The following is a 20,761-nucleotide window of genomic DNA, read 5'->3' on the forward strand; positions in this document are numbered from 1 at the left end:
TGCAGACAGTGTTGGCAGTGGCCAGCAGTGATCAGGGACCACCCACAGATGATGCTGGTGGTGTCGGCGGGAGGGGGGCGAGCAGTGACTGCCTGCAGGTGCTGCTGGCAGCATCAGCGGTGGTTTTTTCAGGGGGTGCACCACCAAGCTCGGGGGTGCTCGTGCATGTACACCCATGTGCACCCCATACACATTGCCAATAAAAGCATGGCTGTAGAACACTTTCAGGGGGCTGACTGTGTAACAGATGTCACTTCTATTAGCACCCCATGTCTTCATGTGCAATAGTGAATCGTTAGACAACTTTCTTCAGAGCCTAAAATCATAAATGTGACTGTGAGCAGGTATCCTAAATCAAGTCAGAAAGACAGCGCACTTTGGCAGAGCCTAGCCCCCTGCATTTTTCTTTCCTGCCTTGACTTTGATGGGAATTAAAGTTAGTACTTGCAGGTGGGTGGCCTGATTTTTTTACTTATGTCCAGAGTGCTGGGGAAGTTGGCAGTCTACCTCTCCCAGGGGTAACTCCGTTATGCATTGAGACAAGCTTCTGGGAAGGCTGTGGTCTCACCCAGGACTCAGTCTTTACTTCCAGAAAGCAGAGATAAACAAATCACAAATCAAATTGTTAATTGGCCAGCTGCAGGCTTTTTAATTCGCTCCTTCTCTGTGCCTGGAGAGATCCTGCTTCCAGCCTGGTCAGGTAATATAGTCAGTCCACAAACATTCATTCCTGATGTCTAGCAACAAAGTCTCTAACCAAGCAGGAGTACCTGCTCCCACAGAGTTTCCAGTGAGGTTCACTCTTGGTGTAACAGGCTGCCTGGCTTCTGTTTTCCTTTGGGCATGCTGCCCGTGTCACTCCTGTGCCTCTGCACAGGAAACTGGCTCTGTCACTGCAATTGTCTTTCGGCTCTGGCTCCTCTCCCTTTCCGGGGAAATTTCTAATCAAGTTTAGCACCTCTTATAGGGGCTTGTTAATTGATACTTTAACAGCTGTGCTTGTCTCCAATGAGAATGCTCCTGGCACTGGCGAAATGACATCATCTCGCCAGCCGGTCCCACGGTATCTGGTAGGTTTCTCTTTACTCCCTTCACTCTTCCATAAAAGGGCCACCGGCTCCCTGTTACAGTGGCACATTACCATTTCTGTTCAGACTACAAACGATGCCCATGGAAAAACATGGCAGGGCAGTTAATGGAGTAGGTATCTTGTCCATTCTCTGCAATTCATTTCTTTAGGAATTTGCAATACTTGCCCATATTGGTGAACCAAATAAAATGTATAGTCTGTAAGCCATATCCTGTGGGTTCTTTCAGTTGCATGGCATCCATCCAAAAATGACACACGTTCTAAGCCATTGCAATGGGATACACATTTCTGTGCTATAGAATATTTTCTTCTTAAACTGAAGATGATTTGTTACAGCTAAATAACTACACTCAAAAGTCAATGGAAGCACTATGTCTTCTCTCCCCATTACCTTACATTTGTTTTATGTTAGCTCTGTCCAATGGCATTTTTATTCTCACATTTTCTTCCTTTTCTTTTTCTTTTTTTGCATTGAGAAGGAAACTAGAACCTTTCAGAAGGTGGCAGGTGAAAGTGGAATTGTTGGAGTTCCAATTTTAAAACCGCCTGTTCTTTGGGTAGTGGGAGGGGCAGCACCACTCCCTTTGGTAACAGGAAATAGAGGAATTCTATTTTAATTATAATCCGAATTCATAAGCTTTAAAATACATTTCTAGAGATCAGACTTTGACTCTATATACATGGTACTTTCAATTATTATTTTACTCATTATACTTAATGTCTCTTAAGAAAGACAGTTCTAGTAAGTTTGGGGTGGGGGTGGTCCTGACATTGGAGGCCCAGCACAACTGTATCCCCATTTCCACGTCTCATAGGCCCTGTCGCTCCTTAAACTTGTTTTTGGCCTTTACACAACAAATATCAGTGGAAATTTTAGAAACAGTAATTGTTGATGAACTGATGACTCTGGATGCAACTGCAGGTAAACACAGCCCTTTTTATACTTTATTGACATGCCTTGGGAGGAACCAAATATTAGGCATTCTTCCCATGCCTTGGGAGGAAACCCAGTTTCGCAACAATGACCCCTACAGAATTCCTCACTATAGTACAATCAAGTTCCCCTTCAGCCTTTTTTATAACTTCTGTACAAGCATTCAGTTTCTTTGACTACATATGAGGAAATGTACAGTAAATATCTATATGAATTAAAATTTGACTAGGAAGAATTGGTATGAATCAGATGTGCTGTTTGCAAAATAGCAACATTTTATGTTGGTTTTAGAAGATGTAAATTAATTAGCTTTATTACTTCCCTAAACCCAATACTATTTAATTGAAATACAATGGTGGAGTGCAATGGTGATTAGAATTCTGAATTATCGAAGCAGCTCTTTCAAGCACATAAGTACAGTGTCAGCTTTAAAGCAGAGGCTTACTGGGATTGGGAGCTATGGGAACAGTTTTTATACAAGGATATACTAAACAGCTTATAGACTGTTAGTTTACCAACCTATTATGTGGATAATATGAGTAAGCACCAAAGAAAACTTTGTTGAAATTGCTACCCCTTTCAAGTTAATGGGAATTATGGCCAAAAAAACTAGTTATGAAGAAAGAGTACTTTCTTAAGATGGATTCTGTGCATTTTCTTTTAACCCAATCTGCTTATTTTACAGACCAAAAAACCCAATTGAGTTATAAAAGTTTCTGCACACAAAATGTTATGAGTGGAAAATCTGGTATCTTGGAACTTTCAAGGACTAGAAAAGATACAAGATCCCATGGGGAAATAGGAAGAGGAATCCCATTTGCAGTGGAATAGTTTCTGATTTTCAGTCCAGAGCATCTCAAAATACCAGACCTTAAGTTTAATCCTGTTGTTGTAATTGAAACTTGCCCATCCTGAGTGACAATTTAATTTTGAGTGAGGAAATATTTCACTGTCAAAAATGCTGAAAATGATCAGTTACAGTAATTCATGGAAAAATTTTGCTACTCTTCGAGTTCATGCAATGTGTCATTAGTTAATGATACAACGTGAGCTAATAGTAATTCTGGGGTTAGAACTTAAAGATGTCTAATTCCCAATGTCAGGTTTTGATTACAGGACAACCTACCAAATCAAAACTTCTGAGGTTTACCTATTCTCTGGGGAAGGAAGAAATATTTTACTCCTAGTCCCCAGCTGTAAAAGTGCAAAATTAAAATAACTTTATCTTTGTATCTGTCCAAAATCCACCTTCCCTTTATTTTAATGTGAAAGATTGAGATATTTTATTAGATAACTTGCTCTTAAAAGTTTGGAGCTTTTATATAAACTGAAAGAAAGAAAACTCACAGATTAAATATTTTTCCATCTTGAGCATCCCTGAAATAGAGAAGGTATTAAGTTTGGATCTTAAACCTTGCACTATACTGCTGCATCATTTTGCTCATGTCATTTGCATTTCCAGTTTATTTTAAAGCTATGCCTCTTGAACTGATTTCTGCTGGAAGGGTTATCTTTTTCCTTTGGTTAACTTGTGTTTGGAGTCAAGATAAGATAGTGAAAATGAAGTCCTCAATTTTGAAAACTTATTGGTTCCGAGTATGTGATTTTCACATCTTAAAGAAATCTGGATTTCAGAAGTGTTGGGCATTCGTTCTCTGGAAATTAAATCCTTTTAACATACCTTGGACTGACCACCCAAAATCACTAAATACTTCTTGCTATTGAGAAACAAAAATCCTTAAAATGGAAACATTTTTCTATAAATATACACAAGGTTCAGTAAGGAAAACCTATTTTTATTTTAAAAAACAGGAAAAGAGAATGTTCATTTTGACAACTGACATTGAAAAAAATGATTAAAATATCTATATCTATAGATATAGATGTTTTCAGTCAATAGACATTTTTAAATAAGTTTGACAATGTTTTGATAGGTAGATAGATCTATCCATCTAGCTATCAAAACATTGTCAAACATTTAAAAATGTCTATTGACTGAAAGCATGATTTTGGATAAACAATTTTCCTAGCCATTTAAAATATTTATGTTAATGTTCTACCTAGAGTTTGTGAAATAATGTAAAAAAGCCACAAAATATTTCATATGAAGATGGGAAAAAAAGTTAATATGGGTACTGATATTCCAGAAAATGCATTTAGAAAAAAAGGCATTTAGAAAAAAAATTTTAGGAAGAAAAAATCTCTTTTTCAGTACGGTTAATCTGTTCTATTTATGATTCTGAAATTCCAGAGCGGGGTTTTGTTCTTCTGTGCCAGGGTGGTGGAGACTGGAGGTGACAGGAAAATACTTGTCTGTTTCATGTATTTTGCCATGTAATGAAGGCGATAAACACGAACTTTTCCCCACTCTCCAAGTTCTTATTTGTGAGCTTTGGAGCTAAACATTATTATTTCCTTCTAACCAGGTGTGAAAGCATAGAGCTTGATGATGAAATAAGAAATCTGATAGAGAAGAGCATGGCTTCACAACCACATGAGAAGTCTGTTGCCCAAGGGAGTGCACTCAGCAAAAGAACTTCATGTTCACTGAAGGTAAACAATATTTTCTTTTGCAATAGCTTGCCTGCAAGGGAAGAGTATCAAGGGGATGTTCCCTGGGGTACAGACATGTGCACTTCCTTGATTGCTGAAATGATGGAATGAACATGCCATACATTTTCTCTTACGCAGCCAGTTCCTGTTACTTGAGGGAAGTGCTTGAGTGAGAAGACAGTTTGTCTGCAGAGATGTAAAGAGCCCAGATAAAGATGTTGAACATCCAAAGGAATTTTGATTGGCCAGTTGGGCCTTCTTGGGTAGCGATGACACTCACAGATATGCAACATAAAAATACCCTGAAGCCAAGTTCAATGGTGTAAAAGTGAATGGGTAGGAAAGGGATGACAAAATTGAATCCACCTTGTGTGATGGGAGGAGACAGAAAGCATATGGAGAAATAAGAATGTAGATCTGATGGGGGGGGGGGAAAGTGCTGGGTGACATCAAGGGCAGACTCATTCACCTGTGAGAGCCAGATAAGTTTCAATGGGCTTGTTTGAGGGCCAAAATGTATCAATCAAGTGGCATAGATAGGGCTGTGCCCCATAATGGCCTTCTGTGCTGCATACAGCTTGTGTTACACCATGTCTAGGCCATATTTTGCATGCAGTGCAGGAGCAGGCTCTCCCTGGGGTATGTCCAATGACCCACAGGATGGATCATACCTCTCCATGGGCTGAATCCAGCCCACAGGATATATGTTTGACAGCCCTGTGTTATACTTTTTTCTCTCCAATGAAATGCTAAATTGTCTCCAACAGGCAGTGGGAAAGGAGAGGGTTTTTTCCCTTTTCTGCAATCAGGAAAGAAAAAGTTAGGGCAGGGCAGCTGGAACTGAGTACAGAGATGATTAAACTTCATATGAGCCACCTGAAGGGGAATGAGGAACCCAGACACCTTCATTTATGACTCCATCAGGAAGAAAAGGATGTGGCTGAAAGAAAGAAACCCTAAGCATTTATGTAAGAAATTAACAAGAAGGTGAAAGAAGAGATGATTGTCATGACATGCATCTATTTTCACATGGAAACCACCACTTCCAGAATGACTCATTGCCTAAGGAAACCTAAAACAGAACTCTAATAAGCCTAAGGGAAAATGTCACAGTTAGAGCTATGGGATCAGAATTCATCACAAAAAAGAGTTGCTTGAAATTCACAGAAATGAGGAAAAACTAGTGCCAGAACCCAACAAATAAAAAAGAACCATGAAACAAAACAAGCACCACAGAGAACAGCATAAAGTAGAATTAGCAATTCATCTAATATACCAAGCTTCAAACGAGACGTTGCTGCTGGGAACATCCGAACCCCAAATGTGGTTTCTTTCCAATAGCAAAATGTAAATAGAGATTCTGAGGAAAGAGAACAGAAAAGAAATATAGCACTCACCCCACATCCTTTCATATGTGATTCACTTGAATTACATATGAGATTTCACTTGAAATACTGCAGAATTGGTTTCCCTCCTCCCCTCCCCCGTAAGCAACTGCATACATTTCAGGTATTTATCTTTGCAGTATGTTATGGTTTTATTCATGGTTGGAAGGACAAGCTCTATTGTTTCAAATGTAGGATTGTCAAAATGAAAATTGTTTGCTGGTTTATTTTAAGGAAACAGCTTTTTTACTAGGTTGCATATTTATTTGGTATTCAGTAACCAAATTGACAATTATGACAAGGTCCCACAATTTGTAGTGCAGGTCACTTACACATTTTGGGCTGGGTTTGCACGTTGGATATAACGAGAGAGAGAGGTTTGTCAAAATGAGAAAACTTTTTAGAAATAAATATTTTTCAGTAGTATGGGTCACTGAATGTCAGTTTGTGTAAATGAGGGGTCAGTATCTATTTGAAATAGGGGGAAATCCTTTGCTGAGGGATAGTACGAAAGCTATAACTATAACAAAAATTTATCTTATACTTCCTCTATGGCACTGTGCATCTTTTTAGACAAGTCAGTTGGCCCAGGTATTGTCTTGCAAATGCCTGTGATTTTTTTTTTTATTATTTGTTTGACGGGAAAAATACAAATCACATACAGCACACTGACCAATTCTAACCCCAGTGCACTTTGTGATTATTTTCTGGAAGGGTATTATACAAATTCCCTTAGTTTTGTTCCCTTTTACATTTATGTAAACTAAGTTTTCTTCATGAAAGAATGTAATTAAGGGTTGAGAAAGAAAAGAGAATACGGATCTTCAGCATGAATCAGCTGGACTTTAAGCAGTAGCATAGGGCACTCAATGAAATCCCAGGGTGTGGGAGGAGGAACTTGCTCCCCAGACCCCAGATACATTGTTCAGTGCAAGGCTGCACTGCCCAACCTCTGTGGTTAGGCAGAGGCAGCACAGGGTTTCCCCTGCTGCTGTGAAGGCACTGAGGGCAAGAGCAGAGATGGAGTGGGGTGGGGGGGAGAGGAAGATCTCCTTGCTAATCAGTGCCCTGGGTGAGTTCCTTTGCCCAGCCCTAGTTGTACTATGGACTTTAAGAACCCCTTCAAACCCTGATCACTGCCCCTATACTAGTTTGTCACTGATTATTGTCAATGATACATTTTCTAGACTCCTGGGGCACAGATCTTATTGTATTCCACCTAAGTCTTTGAAGCCCTATGAAAAACATCTTACTTTTTATCTTCACTATCTTGTATGAGAACATAGAGTCTCAGCGACTTTACAGGGTGTTTAAGGGTTCAAGGAATGCATGGAAAACATGCATAATCATTTTCTAATTTGAAAAAAGCTCAGACTGCTGGCCATGTGGCCAGTCCATATGTTGGCCAGAGAGAATATTCATGCCCATGGTTTTTGATTTGCACAGGTAAACTAGATAGACTTTTTATCCATACACACCAAGGACTAAACTCAAAAGTGCTGTGGCAGGGGTTATGAATTAAATACATTACCTTAACTTAGACTCTTTTCTACTTACTGATGCTCCTTTTGCCTAGAACTGGACAAAAAGTGTGAGTTCTATTGTGAAAAATTTTCCAGTGTTTGTAAACTTTTTTCCTATCACTCTTTTCCCACTGATATCTACTTAAACCCAATCTTCAAACCTACCATATACTAAATTAGTATAAATTGCATATGGAGGAAAGAGGTTAAATCAAGGCTTCTGTAGACATAGTTACACTGCTTATATCATGTGTATTTAGGGATGTCAAATGATTTAAAAAATTGATCACAATTAGTTGTAAGATTTAAAAAAATTAGTTGCAATGAATCATGATTTTAATCAGCTAAAAACTCAGAATTATGCAAAATTATGCAGGTACTTTGTATGGTTGTGGGGTATGTGTGTGTGGGGAATTTGTGAAGGTATGGAGGGCTGTGGGTGTGTGTGGGGGAGGGTTGGCGCTCAGGGAGGTGGGGGTCCCCGCCTGCCCTGGAAGGATGTGGGTAGTGTGGGTCAGGAGTGAGGGGCAGCAGCTGGGACTTGAGGCTGTGGGTTGGGAGTGAGGGCACCCGCATGGTCTGGGGGGGTGCGGTATTGTGAGTCAGGTGTGAGGGACAGTAGCGGGGTTGGGACTGGGGGGCTGTGGCTTGGGAGTGAGGGCAGGACATGGGCATATCACTGCTTCTTCCCCACCAAAGGTGTCCACTTTTTTTTAAACAAAATATGGTAACCCTACAGGAATGAATCCCAGTGACATGTAGGTAAATTCCCAGCAGGTAAGTTCATGGTGGGGAAGGGGCAGGAGGGCAGATTGAGGCCCCCATGGTGAGGGAGTAAGTGGGGCCTTGGGGCCTGGGTGGGGAGCAGGATGGAGCTGTGGGTGGGTCATCCAGGGGCATCGGGAAGGGTATGGCTCCCCACCCCTGAGATTTGTCCATGGAATGGAGGTAGGCTGCCTACTGTAGGCTGGGGCTCTGTGCCCTGCTGCTTTTGCCCTGGGAGCTGCACATTGGCTATGCTACACATCCCCTGCCTTCCCGATGGCAGGAAGCACAACATGGTGTCATGCAGCTCCCAGGGCAAAAGCAGCAGGGCTCAGAGCACCAGCCTGCAGTGGGCAGCCTGCCTCTGCCCCACACACAAATCCAGGGGACAAATGCTACCATGCTCCCCTCAGGGATGCACACAGCAGCTGGGAGCACCACCCCTCCCACATCCCTAAATGAGCCACCCACAGCTCCGTCCCATGACCTGCTTTGACCCCACGGCCCCATTTCCCCCTGCCCCACTCTCTCCCTCACTGTGAGGGGCTTGATCTGCCCTGCTTCCCTTTCCCTCTCCCCCCCACACCTTCCCCACCACAGACTTACCTGCTTGGTGCTTCTCTACAAGCTGCCAGACTGAGTTCCTGGCCACATGTATGTTTTAGCTGCTCATTTGTGCGTCTGTATGCATTCTCCCCCCCGCCTCTCACCTTCCTGCTACAGTCGCCTGAAGCCTGTGCCTGGGCTGCCCTGTGGTTCTATGCATTGCCACTACTGCCCTGCTGGGCAGTCTGGAGGCAGCAGTGATGGCAGCAGAGGCACAGGCTCAGGCTCCAAAACCAAATGCATGATTAATGTATTAAAAAAATTAGCAGCAGAGCCAATTAATGCATTTATCGTAAATATTAATGTCGATTGGCAGCCCTAGTATATATACATGCATAAGAGGCAAGGATTTCTTGTCATATGTTTTATTGGACTAGGTGTTTTGCTGGGAGAGCTGTTGGGCAAACTTTTGGGCATCCTCAGGTTGCTGTTCCTCAGGTTGCTTGATGCCTGAACTGCTTGTTCAACAGTTCCCCCAGCTATACAGTTGATTCAATAAAAGATATCACAAGAAATCCTAAAACCTCATCTCTTATACATTTCCTGGCCCATCACGGCTACAACAAAATTTCAGTCCTACTATAACATGGAATACATGCACACACATACGTGGATATAGGGCCTGTTGCATTTATATAGCATAGTAGACTTTGAGTATAAAATAACCTAAACCTTATTCATTACCTTTGAAATTGAGTTTTATTATAATACACAGAAAAATCATTATGCCTTATTGCTTGTGGGGGGAAGGGAGTGACGAGGGAAGACGGGCCTTGTAACTTGTTCTTGGTGACATTGTAGATAACTTGGTCTAGGTAACTTGTTCTAGCTGACACAGGAAGTTAAAAGACAGACTTGAACTTTGTCCCCTTCGGTTGCCATAAGAATCTTCTCCCTCCCTGAAGTTTACATATTATATTATAATTATAAACAGCTATTTTTACATATTCAGCAAAACATTACTCATACTGAACTATTCAGTTTTTTGCATTTACGTAGGAATGGAAGACTGGCTTAGATATCAAGAAGTATGGTGGGTGGCTATCAATAATTGGTAACAGAGATTAAAAAATTACAGAAGCTATGTTCACAAGATGAAAAAGATATTCCTGAGCAAATGGATCATAGCAGTTTGCCGCTGGATATTATAAAAAAGAAAACACTGATTTATCAAAATAAATACAATGTGATATATACCAAATTTCCAGGTCTCCTTAATGTTTCTCATTCTTGCATATTTCTATTTGGCACTTTTGCTTTACAGCCTTTCTGCTCCATAGTATCATTATGCATGGTATTTACCTCCCAAGGGCCAGACTTTGCAGACATTTAGATATATGAGCCACTATATTTGTGTGATTAATCCCTCTGGAATCAACAAAGAAAAATGAATGAAGAAAAGCCTGAAGCAGAACCTTTGCACTGTGCCACACCTACCCTGATGAAACCAAATCTTTTATTTGGTGCCCATACACCTATGATCCATCTGCTGAGGAACATACTTTTACCCAATCACATGTACATACAAGAGCATTTCAAGTTTCTGAATGAACATTCATACAGACATCAAAAAGGTGAGTTTGACGCACACATTTTTATGAAAGAAGATTCCCTTCTTATGTATTTTTCTGTGTGAGTTGAGTATGAATGCCAGAGATAAAGTGCAGACAGGCAGTCACACACTTTGCTTTTTAAGGAGTGATTTTATTCCCCAGCTGGAATGACCCTACTGTAATACATCAGAGCTGGAATACCAGGTAGCAGTATCTGGTATTCTTTAATTATAGTGTCTTTTCATATCAGCATATTAATATTTTATTAATATTTTAAACATTTACTTATATGGATATCACATCTATAGGACGTGTTACAATACATCTGTAGAAGTAAAATATTCATATTAAAATACTTATTCAAAATAAAAGTGTTAAAAGTATTTTGGTGAAGGAACAGTACAAAAAACCCCAAACAACTAGCCACAAGCTACCATTTTTTAATTTAAACAATCTTAGAGTAAATATGATTTATGAAGTTCTGCTATTGAACATTATTATTCTACAAGAGAAATCTGACTGTAAGCACAAGATGAATTAGGAGTCATAAATTTAAATTTATGGGTTTTTTTATTGTACTTGATGTCTTTATCACCAAAAAGAGATTGTCTATTATCTAGCCAAACATTTAAAAGGCCTTTCATTTAATTTCTTAATTAATGAATGGCCAAGATTTTCAAAAGTTGCTTATGGTTTTAAGTACCTGTAAGTGCTCTATTTATAATACTTAGCAAGGCCTAGCTTTCAGACAGTGAGGGCTCAGTACTTTCTAAAAATTAAGGTCTTTCACCACATCATTAAGGATTTTGCCAGATAGTTTTGAAAATCTTGGCCAACTTTGTTAAATATTTTTCTTAAATATGATTTGTATTAAGCTAAACTTTATACTTAATTACAGTAGTGTAGGCAATAATAAACATAAATGATGATTTTGTACAATCTTGACATGTCCAGATATGTACAAGGCATAGATAATGAAGCAAGGGAAAGGAAAGGTATATGACAGGTTATATCTCAGTACTTGTTAATAAGGAAAATACATGGTAATTGTGAATCAGACTGTAGCAGGGCATGAGGGTGCCTGCTACTGACATTAGGAATAAGGGGTGTTGAAGCTCCCTAAGATAGCACAGGTGTTGGTTGCTGGAGCAGCCAGGCTGGTCACATGACCAGAAAGGGGCAGGGCCAGGCCTTTATAAACAGCCCAGGCCACAGCCTAGCAGCAGTTCCCTTCTGGCAGCCTGAGGTGCAGGGGCTCTGCAGAAGAGCCCAGCAGAGCAGAGACGAGCGGTGCAGCCTGAGCACCTAAGGGGCCGTACCATGGTGAGGGTGGAGAGAACCCTGACTGAGACGCTTTTGCAAGGGGGCCAGGTGGGCCTGGATCCTATGTTATAGCCTGTAGGCTTATTTTGAGTTAGAGCTGGTTGGCTGGTAGCTTTGCTTTGGTATTGGGATGTTTGTATAAAACTGGAGGACCGGGTGAGGCTGTAGGGGATGGAGGAGGCCTCATTAGGAGCTCCCCAGTGGAGTGGGGGGGTTCCTGGGTGCCCTGGGAGGGCACAGCGATGGGTGCTGGAGCTGGCACTGCGGGTAAGCGCTGGAGAGAGGCGTGACGTTGTGGGGTGTCGTGACCCCAGCCCCGTGGGGGGGGGGGGCGGTATTTTGCCCAGTGCGTGTAGGCCCAAGAAGCTGGGTCTGGGGGCCAGGTAAAGCTAAGGCCACCTGAGCCCAACCTTGGGAAGCCTGAGTCGGGCATAGAAGGCCTCAGTGCGGGTGGGCGCCCGAGAAGCGCGAGCACAGGCCCCAGGGAGGGCGAGGAGCGCGAGAAGCGCGAGCACAGGCCCCAGGGAGGGCGAGGAGTGCGAGAAGCGCGAGCACAGGCCCCAGGGAGGGCGAGGAGCGCAAGAAGCGCGAGCACAGGCCCCAGGGAGGGCGAGGCTTGACAGAGCTGAGTGTGCGATTAGAGGCTGGAGAGGACCGAATGCGCGACTAGAAGCCCGGAAAAGGGCGAGAAGGTGAACAGAAGCCTGTGAGGGGTGAGTATATCGGGCGCACATATGGAGGGACCCCAGAGAGAGGGAGTGCACGTATTGAGAGACCCCAGGAAGGGGCGAGCATACGACACAAGAATGTCCAGTACAGCTGCGAGGCTTGGGGTGTGCTAAAGGGGAGGTTGGAGGCACGCATAGCCCAGAAGGCTGAGGTGCACCAGGTTGGTACACCCAGGATAGGGGATGGGATATACTTGGGCACTGTGTCCAAGGGGACAATAAGGCAGCCTCCCTTAGAACTATTTAAGATCAAGACGTGGCGGGCAAGACAGAGGGTGCTGAGTCACCCTACTTGGCACGGCAGGGGTGCTAAAGGGATAATGGCTGCTCGTGCACCCTGCCCCGTGACACAGACATTAGAGAATGAGTGCTATATAGAGTCAACGAATGCATCTCTGTGGTGCAGGATTGATCCTTACTGTGAGTATCTACACACTATACTGAGTAGTAGCTGAATAACATCGCACAGTAGTGTGTCACACCATGGACAGTGCTAATCACTTAAAAGACATTTGGTGGCACTGCTATGTGGTAACTCCAATTACTGCACATTTATTTAGAACTTGCTAATACAAGTACTAAATAAATGTGCAGTAATGAGCACAGTAGTCTCATGTAGATAGGCCCATTGTGTCTTTTTTCATAGTTTGATCAGTTAGGTTTCAAAAGGGTATCCTTTAAATGAATATTAAAGTTACAGTGGAACAAAATGATTTGTGTAGATAAGACAACATATGATACATACATGTAAATAGAAAAAAAAGATAACCTGAAGGTGAAACTCAGGTTAGCAAGAAATATGAAACCACTTTCAGTTATCTGAAAAGGGGAATAAAAATTCTTGGTTATTAGTTTTGCAATAGCTAACTGAAGGGGGAAGTCTTTATGTTAATTCCACATAATCCACTGAGGCCACACAGTTTCTCAGTTCAGTTTCCCATTGCTTTCCAGACTGTTTTCAAACAAACAGAAAAACAAAATTATATTGATGTAAGTTGACTGCCACCATTGTATGTCAGAATCCAACAGCAGGGCTTGCTGTTCTTGTTGGGGGAGAGAGAATGAATATATGCAGAAGGAGAAAGTCTGAAAAGACATGGCGGGAAGGGAAGAGGTGTAATAGAAATGAAATGATAAAAAGTTCAGTTACATTAAAGGAGAAAAACCTGAGCTTTTGTCCTAAAACCTGTGAAGAGCATAAGTGTCATTGGGAACTCCATCCATCTGTTTACTTTAGAATATAAAAAGTAACATGAGTTTCCTGCAGATTTTGATGTGGCTTTATATGGTCATGAAAATTGGAGAAGTAAAAAATGAAGAAGTCCTATTAGGTCATCAAATCTGCACCATGCAATATTGTGGAGTATCTTCTCAGAGTACCCTATTGAAGATAACTGTCCATTTAAGGAATAGGAATAAAATAAACAGAGGTGAGGTCACAAGCAAGTTGTTAGATTGCAACTACAATTTTTACTGAGCAGATTAGCATTGTTTTTGCTACCTTTACAAAAAGAAAAAGCTTGAGTTCAAAGTGCCCCACTGCCAGTTTTCAGTGCGGGGATGCTGATACACGTGAGTCTGCTGGAGTGTGTTAATTTCCATGCTCCAGCAGACTCGATTAATCAAGTCTGGATTTCCAGCACGTTGGAGCAGGCTCCCTGCATGTGTATAGGAGCCCTTAGGATTTATTTTTGTTTCTCCTACAAGAAAATAAGCTGAAGTGTAAGGACAGCAGAATTCACTGAAGAAAGTTTGCTTGGTCCACCCACTGTTCTGAGGCTACATTAGAACTAACCACAGACTCTTGAAGCAAGGGGGGGAACGGTGCCTGACATGGTTAGTATGTTGTCATATCTTGGTTAAAATCCCTGTGGGAGAGAGCGATGTTTCAGATCAAGAAAGTGAAAGGAAGTCTTAGTGATGTCTGTCCTGTGTGCATGGGGTTTCTGAATTCTGAGTCTTGGTAACCTCTTTGACGGTCATTTTGTTGTTAGCTGAGTTTGCTGAATACTTGAACAAAATAGAGGAAGAAAATATTTAAAAACTAATATTAATGTTGGTCAGTGAACTTGATGAGTAATAAATATATACACATGTACAGAAACACTGGTTTGTGGAACCTTTCTATTTCATTGTTTTAATGATAAATGTAAGCTCTCAAATCATATGGATATAGATATAACCTTTAGAATGAGACTATTAATGGTAAGGCAGAGGAAGCGCAGACTCTCTCTCCTTTTGTTCTCTAATATGAGTCTCACCTTCCTCATGCTGCTCCTTAGCCCTTTTTAAGAAGACTCCTCTTTGGGATCATCTGCTTGTCCCATTGCAGAACAGCAACAGACCTTACCTTCCCATTCTATCTGTAGACAGATGGGACCACTTACTTTACCTTGGTTTGGGGATTTAAAGAACCTTGAAGAACTAAAGTGTCAGCCCTTACCTGATTATGGAATTTCAGACTTTTGAGGGATTGGGCAATTTTTCTAAATGAGATCTTTAAAATATTCTTTCTCAGCCACCTTGGAGTTCTGGATTGGTCTCTTCTGACTAAGATAGGTTTTTTATATGACTTCTGCCCTGGAATTTATGAATTTCTCAATACCTTACTTTATTTGGTATATTGTGTCACCACTTCTAATGATACCCAGCCTGACGCATAGCTCAGGTACTGGCAGAAGATAGCACTGATTTAACACACACACTTTAAAAAAATTGTTTACCTTTTCATCAAATCTGGAAACTAGGGCTAAATCTGTAGCAAGTCAAAACCCACAAAAAAGGTTTCAGCAAAACCTTTTTTCTTTTGGTTGATATGCATAATTTTCACCAAAAACTGTTTAATTAAAATAATGAAATTTGAAAGATTTTGGCCAGTTCTAGCAGATGAGTTGGTGGAGAGAGGTAGGATCAGTTAGGATCTAATGTTGCCATAGGCCCCCACTGGTGGATGAACCCTCATCCTGTCAGTAGATTCCAGCAGTCTCATCAAGCCTTAAAATGGGAAATGTTCATTAAGTTGTTATGAGCTGAGTTTAGCCAGTATATTACTGTTTGCCCAGCTTTTAAGGAATTTTTGTGACCTAATTGATGCAAACTCCAATATGTTCATCCTTGTTCTAACAAAACAATAATTTGAGAAACAGGCATGCACTTTGAATTGGGAATCATTTAGTTGCTGCCTTATCAGCATGCAGCATGTTTATCATCAGTTCATGAGTTCAGCATATGTATAACACAGATAAAGGCAGAGCTTGTTTCCATGAGCCTACAAGAGTATGCAAGAGTGTAACAGATTTGACATGATGCACTGGGAGATTATAAAAAGAATGATTTGTCTGGGGATATCACCTCTCCTTCAAGTGATCTGTTTCTTGCCTTGAATAATTCGACAATTTTTAGTTGGAAAAAATATTTTTTTCTACTCTCCACAGGCAGCCAGCGCAATGCCACCGTTACCTTTTTTTATGTCCTGAGGATGAATGCCATCTCAGACAGAAAGATGGGTAAATCATGAGCATACGAGATATGTGGTTTACACCCTGACCTGTCCCTGACTCATTGTGTGACTGTAGGCAATCAATCACTGTTTCCCTATGTGTAAAATGAGGATATTACCCACTTTTGTAAAGCACTTTGAGGTCCTTTGATAAAAAAATACCAATCAATTGCAAAGTTGGAGGTTTTCATGCTTGTACAATGAATATATTACACTGTTCTGCCTGCTTCCCTTACAGGCTGCTGTGGTGTTTCTTCTTTCCACAGAACAGGAATTTCGCAATTAAATTGTTGGCTTTTACAGCTCTGTAACGTTTTCACAAGTTGGCTGCTGCCTATTCCTCTGTCTGAGGGATGAGTTTCCCATAAGCAGAAGACTCTTATTAGGTAGTAAGGGCATGCATTTTTCCCCTTTTCATACTTTCAGAATATTTTGTTATTTAATAATATATTAACCTTGTCAGATTTTCAGGTGACCTACTGTTATCAGTCATGACAGGCAAGTGGTTTCATTACTAAACTGCTGCTGTATGTGGATTGGGTTGATAACAGTGTGACAAACAAAGAGGTTTCTGTGTAATCTCTTCTTGGAAACTAAGTAGATTATATCTGCTGATTGCATGTGTGTGTGCTTGTATGTGCTTGCACATGTGTCTATGTGGGACATGCCTTAACAATTCCAAAATGGTGTACAGTGTTTGGACAGATCAGTAATACTTATGTGTACTGCAATTTCTTGTGATGTTTCTGTGAAAATGTGAAATTTTTAGCCTGACTTTTTTACCAACTTTCTCCCACCCCCACCATATCTGTGACATTATGCCTATCCTCAGTGCAGGGCCTAATCCTGCTTGCTTTGTTTGGAGGGGCTAATACAACTAAGAGGAGACAGGATTTGGTCCAAAATGGTAACCTACTGTTTGTGATTCCTGTCTCTCCATCTCTGGCTGCACCAGGCAACTAAGGGGGGAGACGGGAGTTGGGCAGCCATACGGGCTCAGCTTAACAAACCACCAAACCTTGGGGTAGTAGAGGGAATGCTGCATTCTGAAACTGCCATCCCTTGGTTTAATTAAATGTTGTGGCTGGCAAACTTTTTGTCCTCATAATAAAGAAAAAAGTTGTAGCCCATTCTGGACCTTTGACCCAAGCCCAAGGGGCTGCTTATTTTCACAGACGCTGTGCCACCTTGCTGCAGTGGAGCCTGTGCCCAGAGTGACCTCCACTGGGGCTGCCCCCCTCCAATCTGAACACTTCCACCCCCCTTCCAGGACTGGCCTGGAGCCTCTTTGAGGCCCTGCACCTATGCTGGTGACCACCAGCACCTGGGGATAGTGAGATAGCTCTGGAAGGTGGGTGTAGTCAGTGCTGGCCCCAACATTGGGTCTTGGGCAGCCTGGACCCCCTCCCCTTCCCCAATGCTGCTCCCCAGAGTGCACCCCCACTGGACACCTTCCTGGCTCCTTGGGCCAGGTCAATGGCTGTCACCCACCATATCTCCTGTTCTGGGGCTCCCCCACACCTTAGCATCTCCCAATCAATGTGCAGTGTGGAACATTGTCCCACGGCCACCATCCAGGTAAACCTGTCATGGGACTCTTGAGCATGCCATCCCAGGGAGGAGTCCCTGGACTGGGGCTCTCCATGGTGGGTGGTGGTGGGTGGCAGCCTGCCACACCACTCTGGCTCAGGACAAGAACAGTCACCATGCGGGGGTGTCATAGCTGGATCCCAAGCAGTCTTTGACATTATGTATAAACTCCCTCTTCTGGCACTGTGACTCTTTCAGCTCCATTGTGGCACGGGTGGCTTCTCAGACAGTAGGTTGCCATTTGCAGCACATTCCTGGACCTGGACAACTCATTTAAAACCGCAGTTCTTGCCTTCCAGCTGATCAGCAGATTTGCTTCCTGCAAAGCGCCATGAGTTACAGCAGGGAGCTGCATGTCCATCGGCACCCTGTAATTGCAATTCTAAGAATTACTACTTGGGCAAAAAGTTAAGGAAACGCAACAATTTACATGATGCCTGTCATTCTGTATTTTCTGGATCTAGTGTGTCGGTGATCATCTATCCAAGACCCCATGATAAAAATGTACTGCTGAGACTATTTTAAAATTTTCACCAATACAGCATCTCTCTGTAACTATGAGCCTGAATCTTAAAAATAAATTTCATAGATTTATAGATGTTAGGGTTGGAAGGGACCTCAGTAGGTCATTGAGTCTGACCCCCCTGCCCCAGACAGCCAAGAGTGCTGTGGTCAGCTAGGTGCTTGTCCAGTTTCCTCTTCAAGACCCCCAGAGTAGCGGAGAGTATCACCTCCATTGGAAGCCCATTCCAGATTCTGGCAACCCTGACTGTGAAGAAGCTCTTTCTAATGTCCAACCTAAATCTGCTCTTTGTCGGTTTGTGGCCATTGTTCCTAGTTACTCCACGGCATGCCCTAGTAAACAGAGCATCTCCTATTCCCTCCATGCACACACACAAATGAAGGGAGAAAAGTGTACATAAAGTGCATTTGCTTTTTGTGGAAGCTCCATTTCAGCCAAGTGGAGATTGAGCTTCTATAATACAGAAATTGTTTACTTATAATTTACCAAGCAGACATCTCAAGTCAGTGTTGCAACAAATCATTTTAGACGTATTTCTTTTCTGATTAAATTTACAGGTTTTGGACAAGTAGTTATGTTCTTTTCAATAAAATTTTATATTATAACTTTTCATTGATTCCTTGTGAGAAATTTGGATATCTTCCCACATCTCAAGTATATAAGTCCTTTAACATTTTCTTTTCAATCCACCATTATTCTGAATGTGAAGATTTTAATAGTCATATTTTGCATTTCCCTGGTGCTCCGTGCACATCTTACAATTCTGTAATTTAGAGAACTTTTTATAGTACTATAAAATGACAGTGCTCTTAAACATGGCAGATGTGCAGTGTTTCGGGTGGGAGGGAGCAGGGGCAGTCTTCTGAGTCTCCCTGGACTTTCCAGGCTAGGAGGCTTTACAGCCTCCTGGGGCTTCTCCCCAGTCAGAACTTTGATCAGTGTGCAGAAGTTATTTAAAGCACTGTAGGCTGCAAAAGTATTATCAAATACACCGTTTCAAATGTAATACCCCATTTAACAAGGGTGCATTTTTAAAGTACCCATTTTAAAGTGCTGTAAAGCTGTACACTTCTGTTAAATCATGGCAATAAATAAAGAGCTTTAAATGGCAAAAAAGCAGCTTCTGTACACACCATTCCATTCTAGGATGTGAAATCCCCAGAGAAACATTTAGCTCATATCTGAGGGTACTTAAGTATTGTTATCCCCTTTTCAGATGGGAAAGAAACTATGGCATAGAGGTTGAGGCCAGTATGTACAAACTTGTGCATATTCACATTTAGATATCCAAACAAGTCCCGAAAACTTGGAAGTAAGGAAAAAGGCAAGAAGAAAATCCGCCTTTTTGTTCTTTAGTTCTTCCCTGGTGTAGGACTATATTTCAAGAAAAGCAAGCTTGGCTTACCAAGCTTAAAACAGTTAATCACAATGCATGTTTCATTGTATATACTGCTTTTTGTATAGGAGTTTCCTTCCCATTGTGTTTTATTTTTTTTACAAGCATGGTTGGTACTTGTCATTAAGCATGACTCACAATTTTTTTCTGACATAAGCAAATACAGTAAGTCTTTATGTCATGTCAGAAAATTTTATACTCAGGCAAGGAAAAGGGCTTGGTTCCGACTAGAAACTGATACATTTGTTCCTAGGAAAAGAATGCCCAGTCCCTGGTGCTATTTTGTGAAAAAAAATACTCTTCCTTTCCTCATCTGTGCAACTTCCTCTGGTAGCTTAGCCAGTAACAGAGGGAATTGCAATTTACATATATATAAAACTGTACTGCTTCATGTATTAGTCACAGACAACGTGCTTTAGACATTCTGGGAAGCCCCTGTTTTGAAGGGGGAAAATGTTAAAATCAGAGTTCTGTCACCTATCTCTTATTCTATATTGCTCTGCCACAGAGGTGTGAGGTTCTTCTGGGTGGATAATGAATGAAAGTTAATGAATTTCCGCCCCCATTTGTTGGATAGAGGTATACAATTTATTTCCTTGTCTTGATTTCAAGACTTGCAGCAAAACTGATGTCAGAGGTCCTCTTTTATGGGCAGAGACGAGCATAAGCAGCATGGAAAGTTCGGCACAGCAGTCCAGGGTAAGTCTAATGGGAACCAGTACCAGTGATATGTTGTTTAATGGAAATATTTAAACTAGTTGACATTTATTTACTTGATTTATATGCTTCTTTTCCCAACAAAAGGCTCGGGGCAGCTTACAATAAGAGATTAAAGTATATCATTTTGTCGATGAACCATTGCAGTCATACACAGATATTAAAATAGTTTTGTCTGAAGGTTTTAATCTATAGGGTAATATTATACATCATTTTAGATAAATAGTGTGTTTTACTGATATATATATATACATATTTTTTTTTTTTAAGTGAATCTTAAGAAAATGAACCGTAAGCAGCTTCTGTACTATATAGTGGTAAGCTTATAACACATAGATGGGAATAGTCACACTCAGATGTTGAAGGCTCAGATCCTGAGAACACTGAAACATAATGATAGTTCCATGATCTCAGTGTGGGATCCCAAATCCTTAAAGTTAGGCAGGAAGGTTACTAAGCCCTGTGTTGTATTAGCATCTGAGCGCTTTGGCACCTCAAGAGCAACAGTAGTGTAAAATTGGCATGAGTATAGGATGCTTCTAGATTTAAGCTAATACAGTGAACTATTAAACTACT

At 41.4% G+C, this 20,761-nt stretch overlaps 1 protein-coding gene across 1 annotated transcript in view; it reads left to right on the plus strand.

The window, feature by feature from the left end:
• Positions 1-1,034: 1,034 nt before the first annotated feature.
• The window catches only part of TNIP3 (TNFAIP3 interacting protein 3), a 65,818-nt gene continuing 46,091 nt past the window's right edge, over positions 1,035-20,761 (plus strand). The window contains exons 1-3 of the mRNA XM_090034522.1: positions 1,035-1,063; positions 4,451-4,577; positions 20,081-20,167. Coding sequence (XP_089890648.1) covers positions 1,035-1,063; positions 4,451-4,577; positions 20,081-20,167 — 243 coding nt within the window. The remainder of the gene's footprint in view (positions 1,064-4,450; positions 4,578-20,080; positions 20,168-20,761) is intronic.

This window comes from Crocodylus siamensis, chromosome 2, assembly GCF_052110815.1.
Source record: "Crocodylus siamensis isolate JL-2025a chromosome 2, ASM5211081v1, whole genome shotgun sequence".
NCBI classification, from domain to species: domain Eukaryota; kingdom Metazoa; phylum Chordata; order Crocodylia; family Crocodylidae; genus Crocodylus; species Crocodylus siamensis.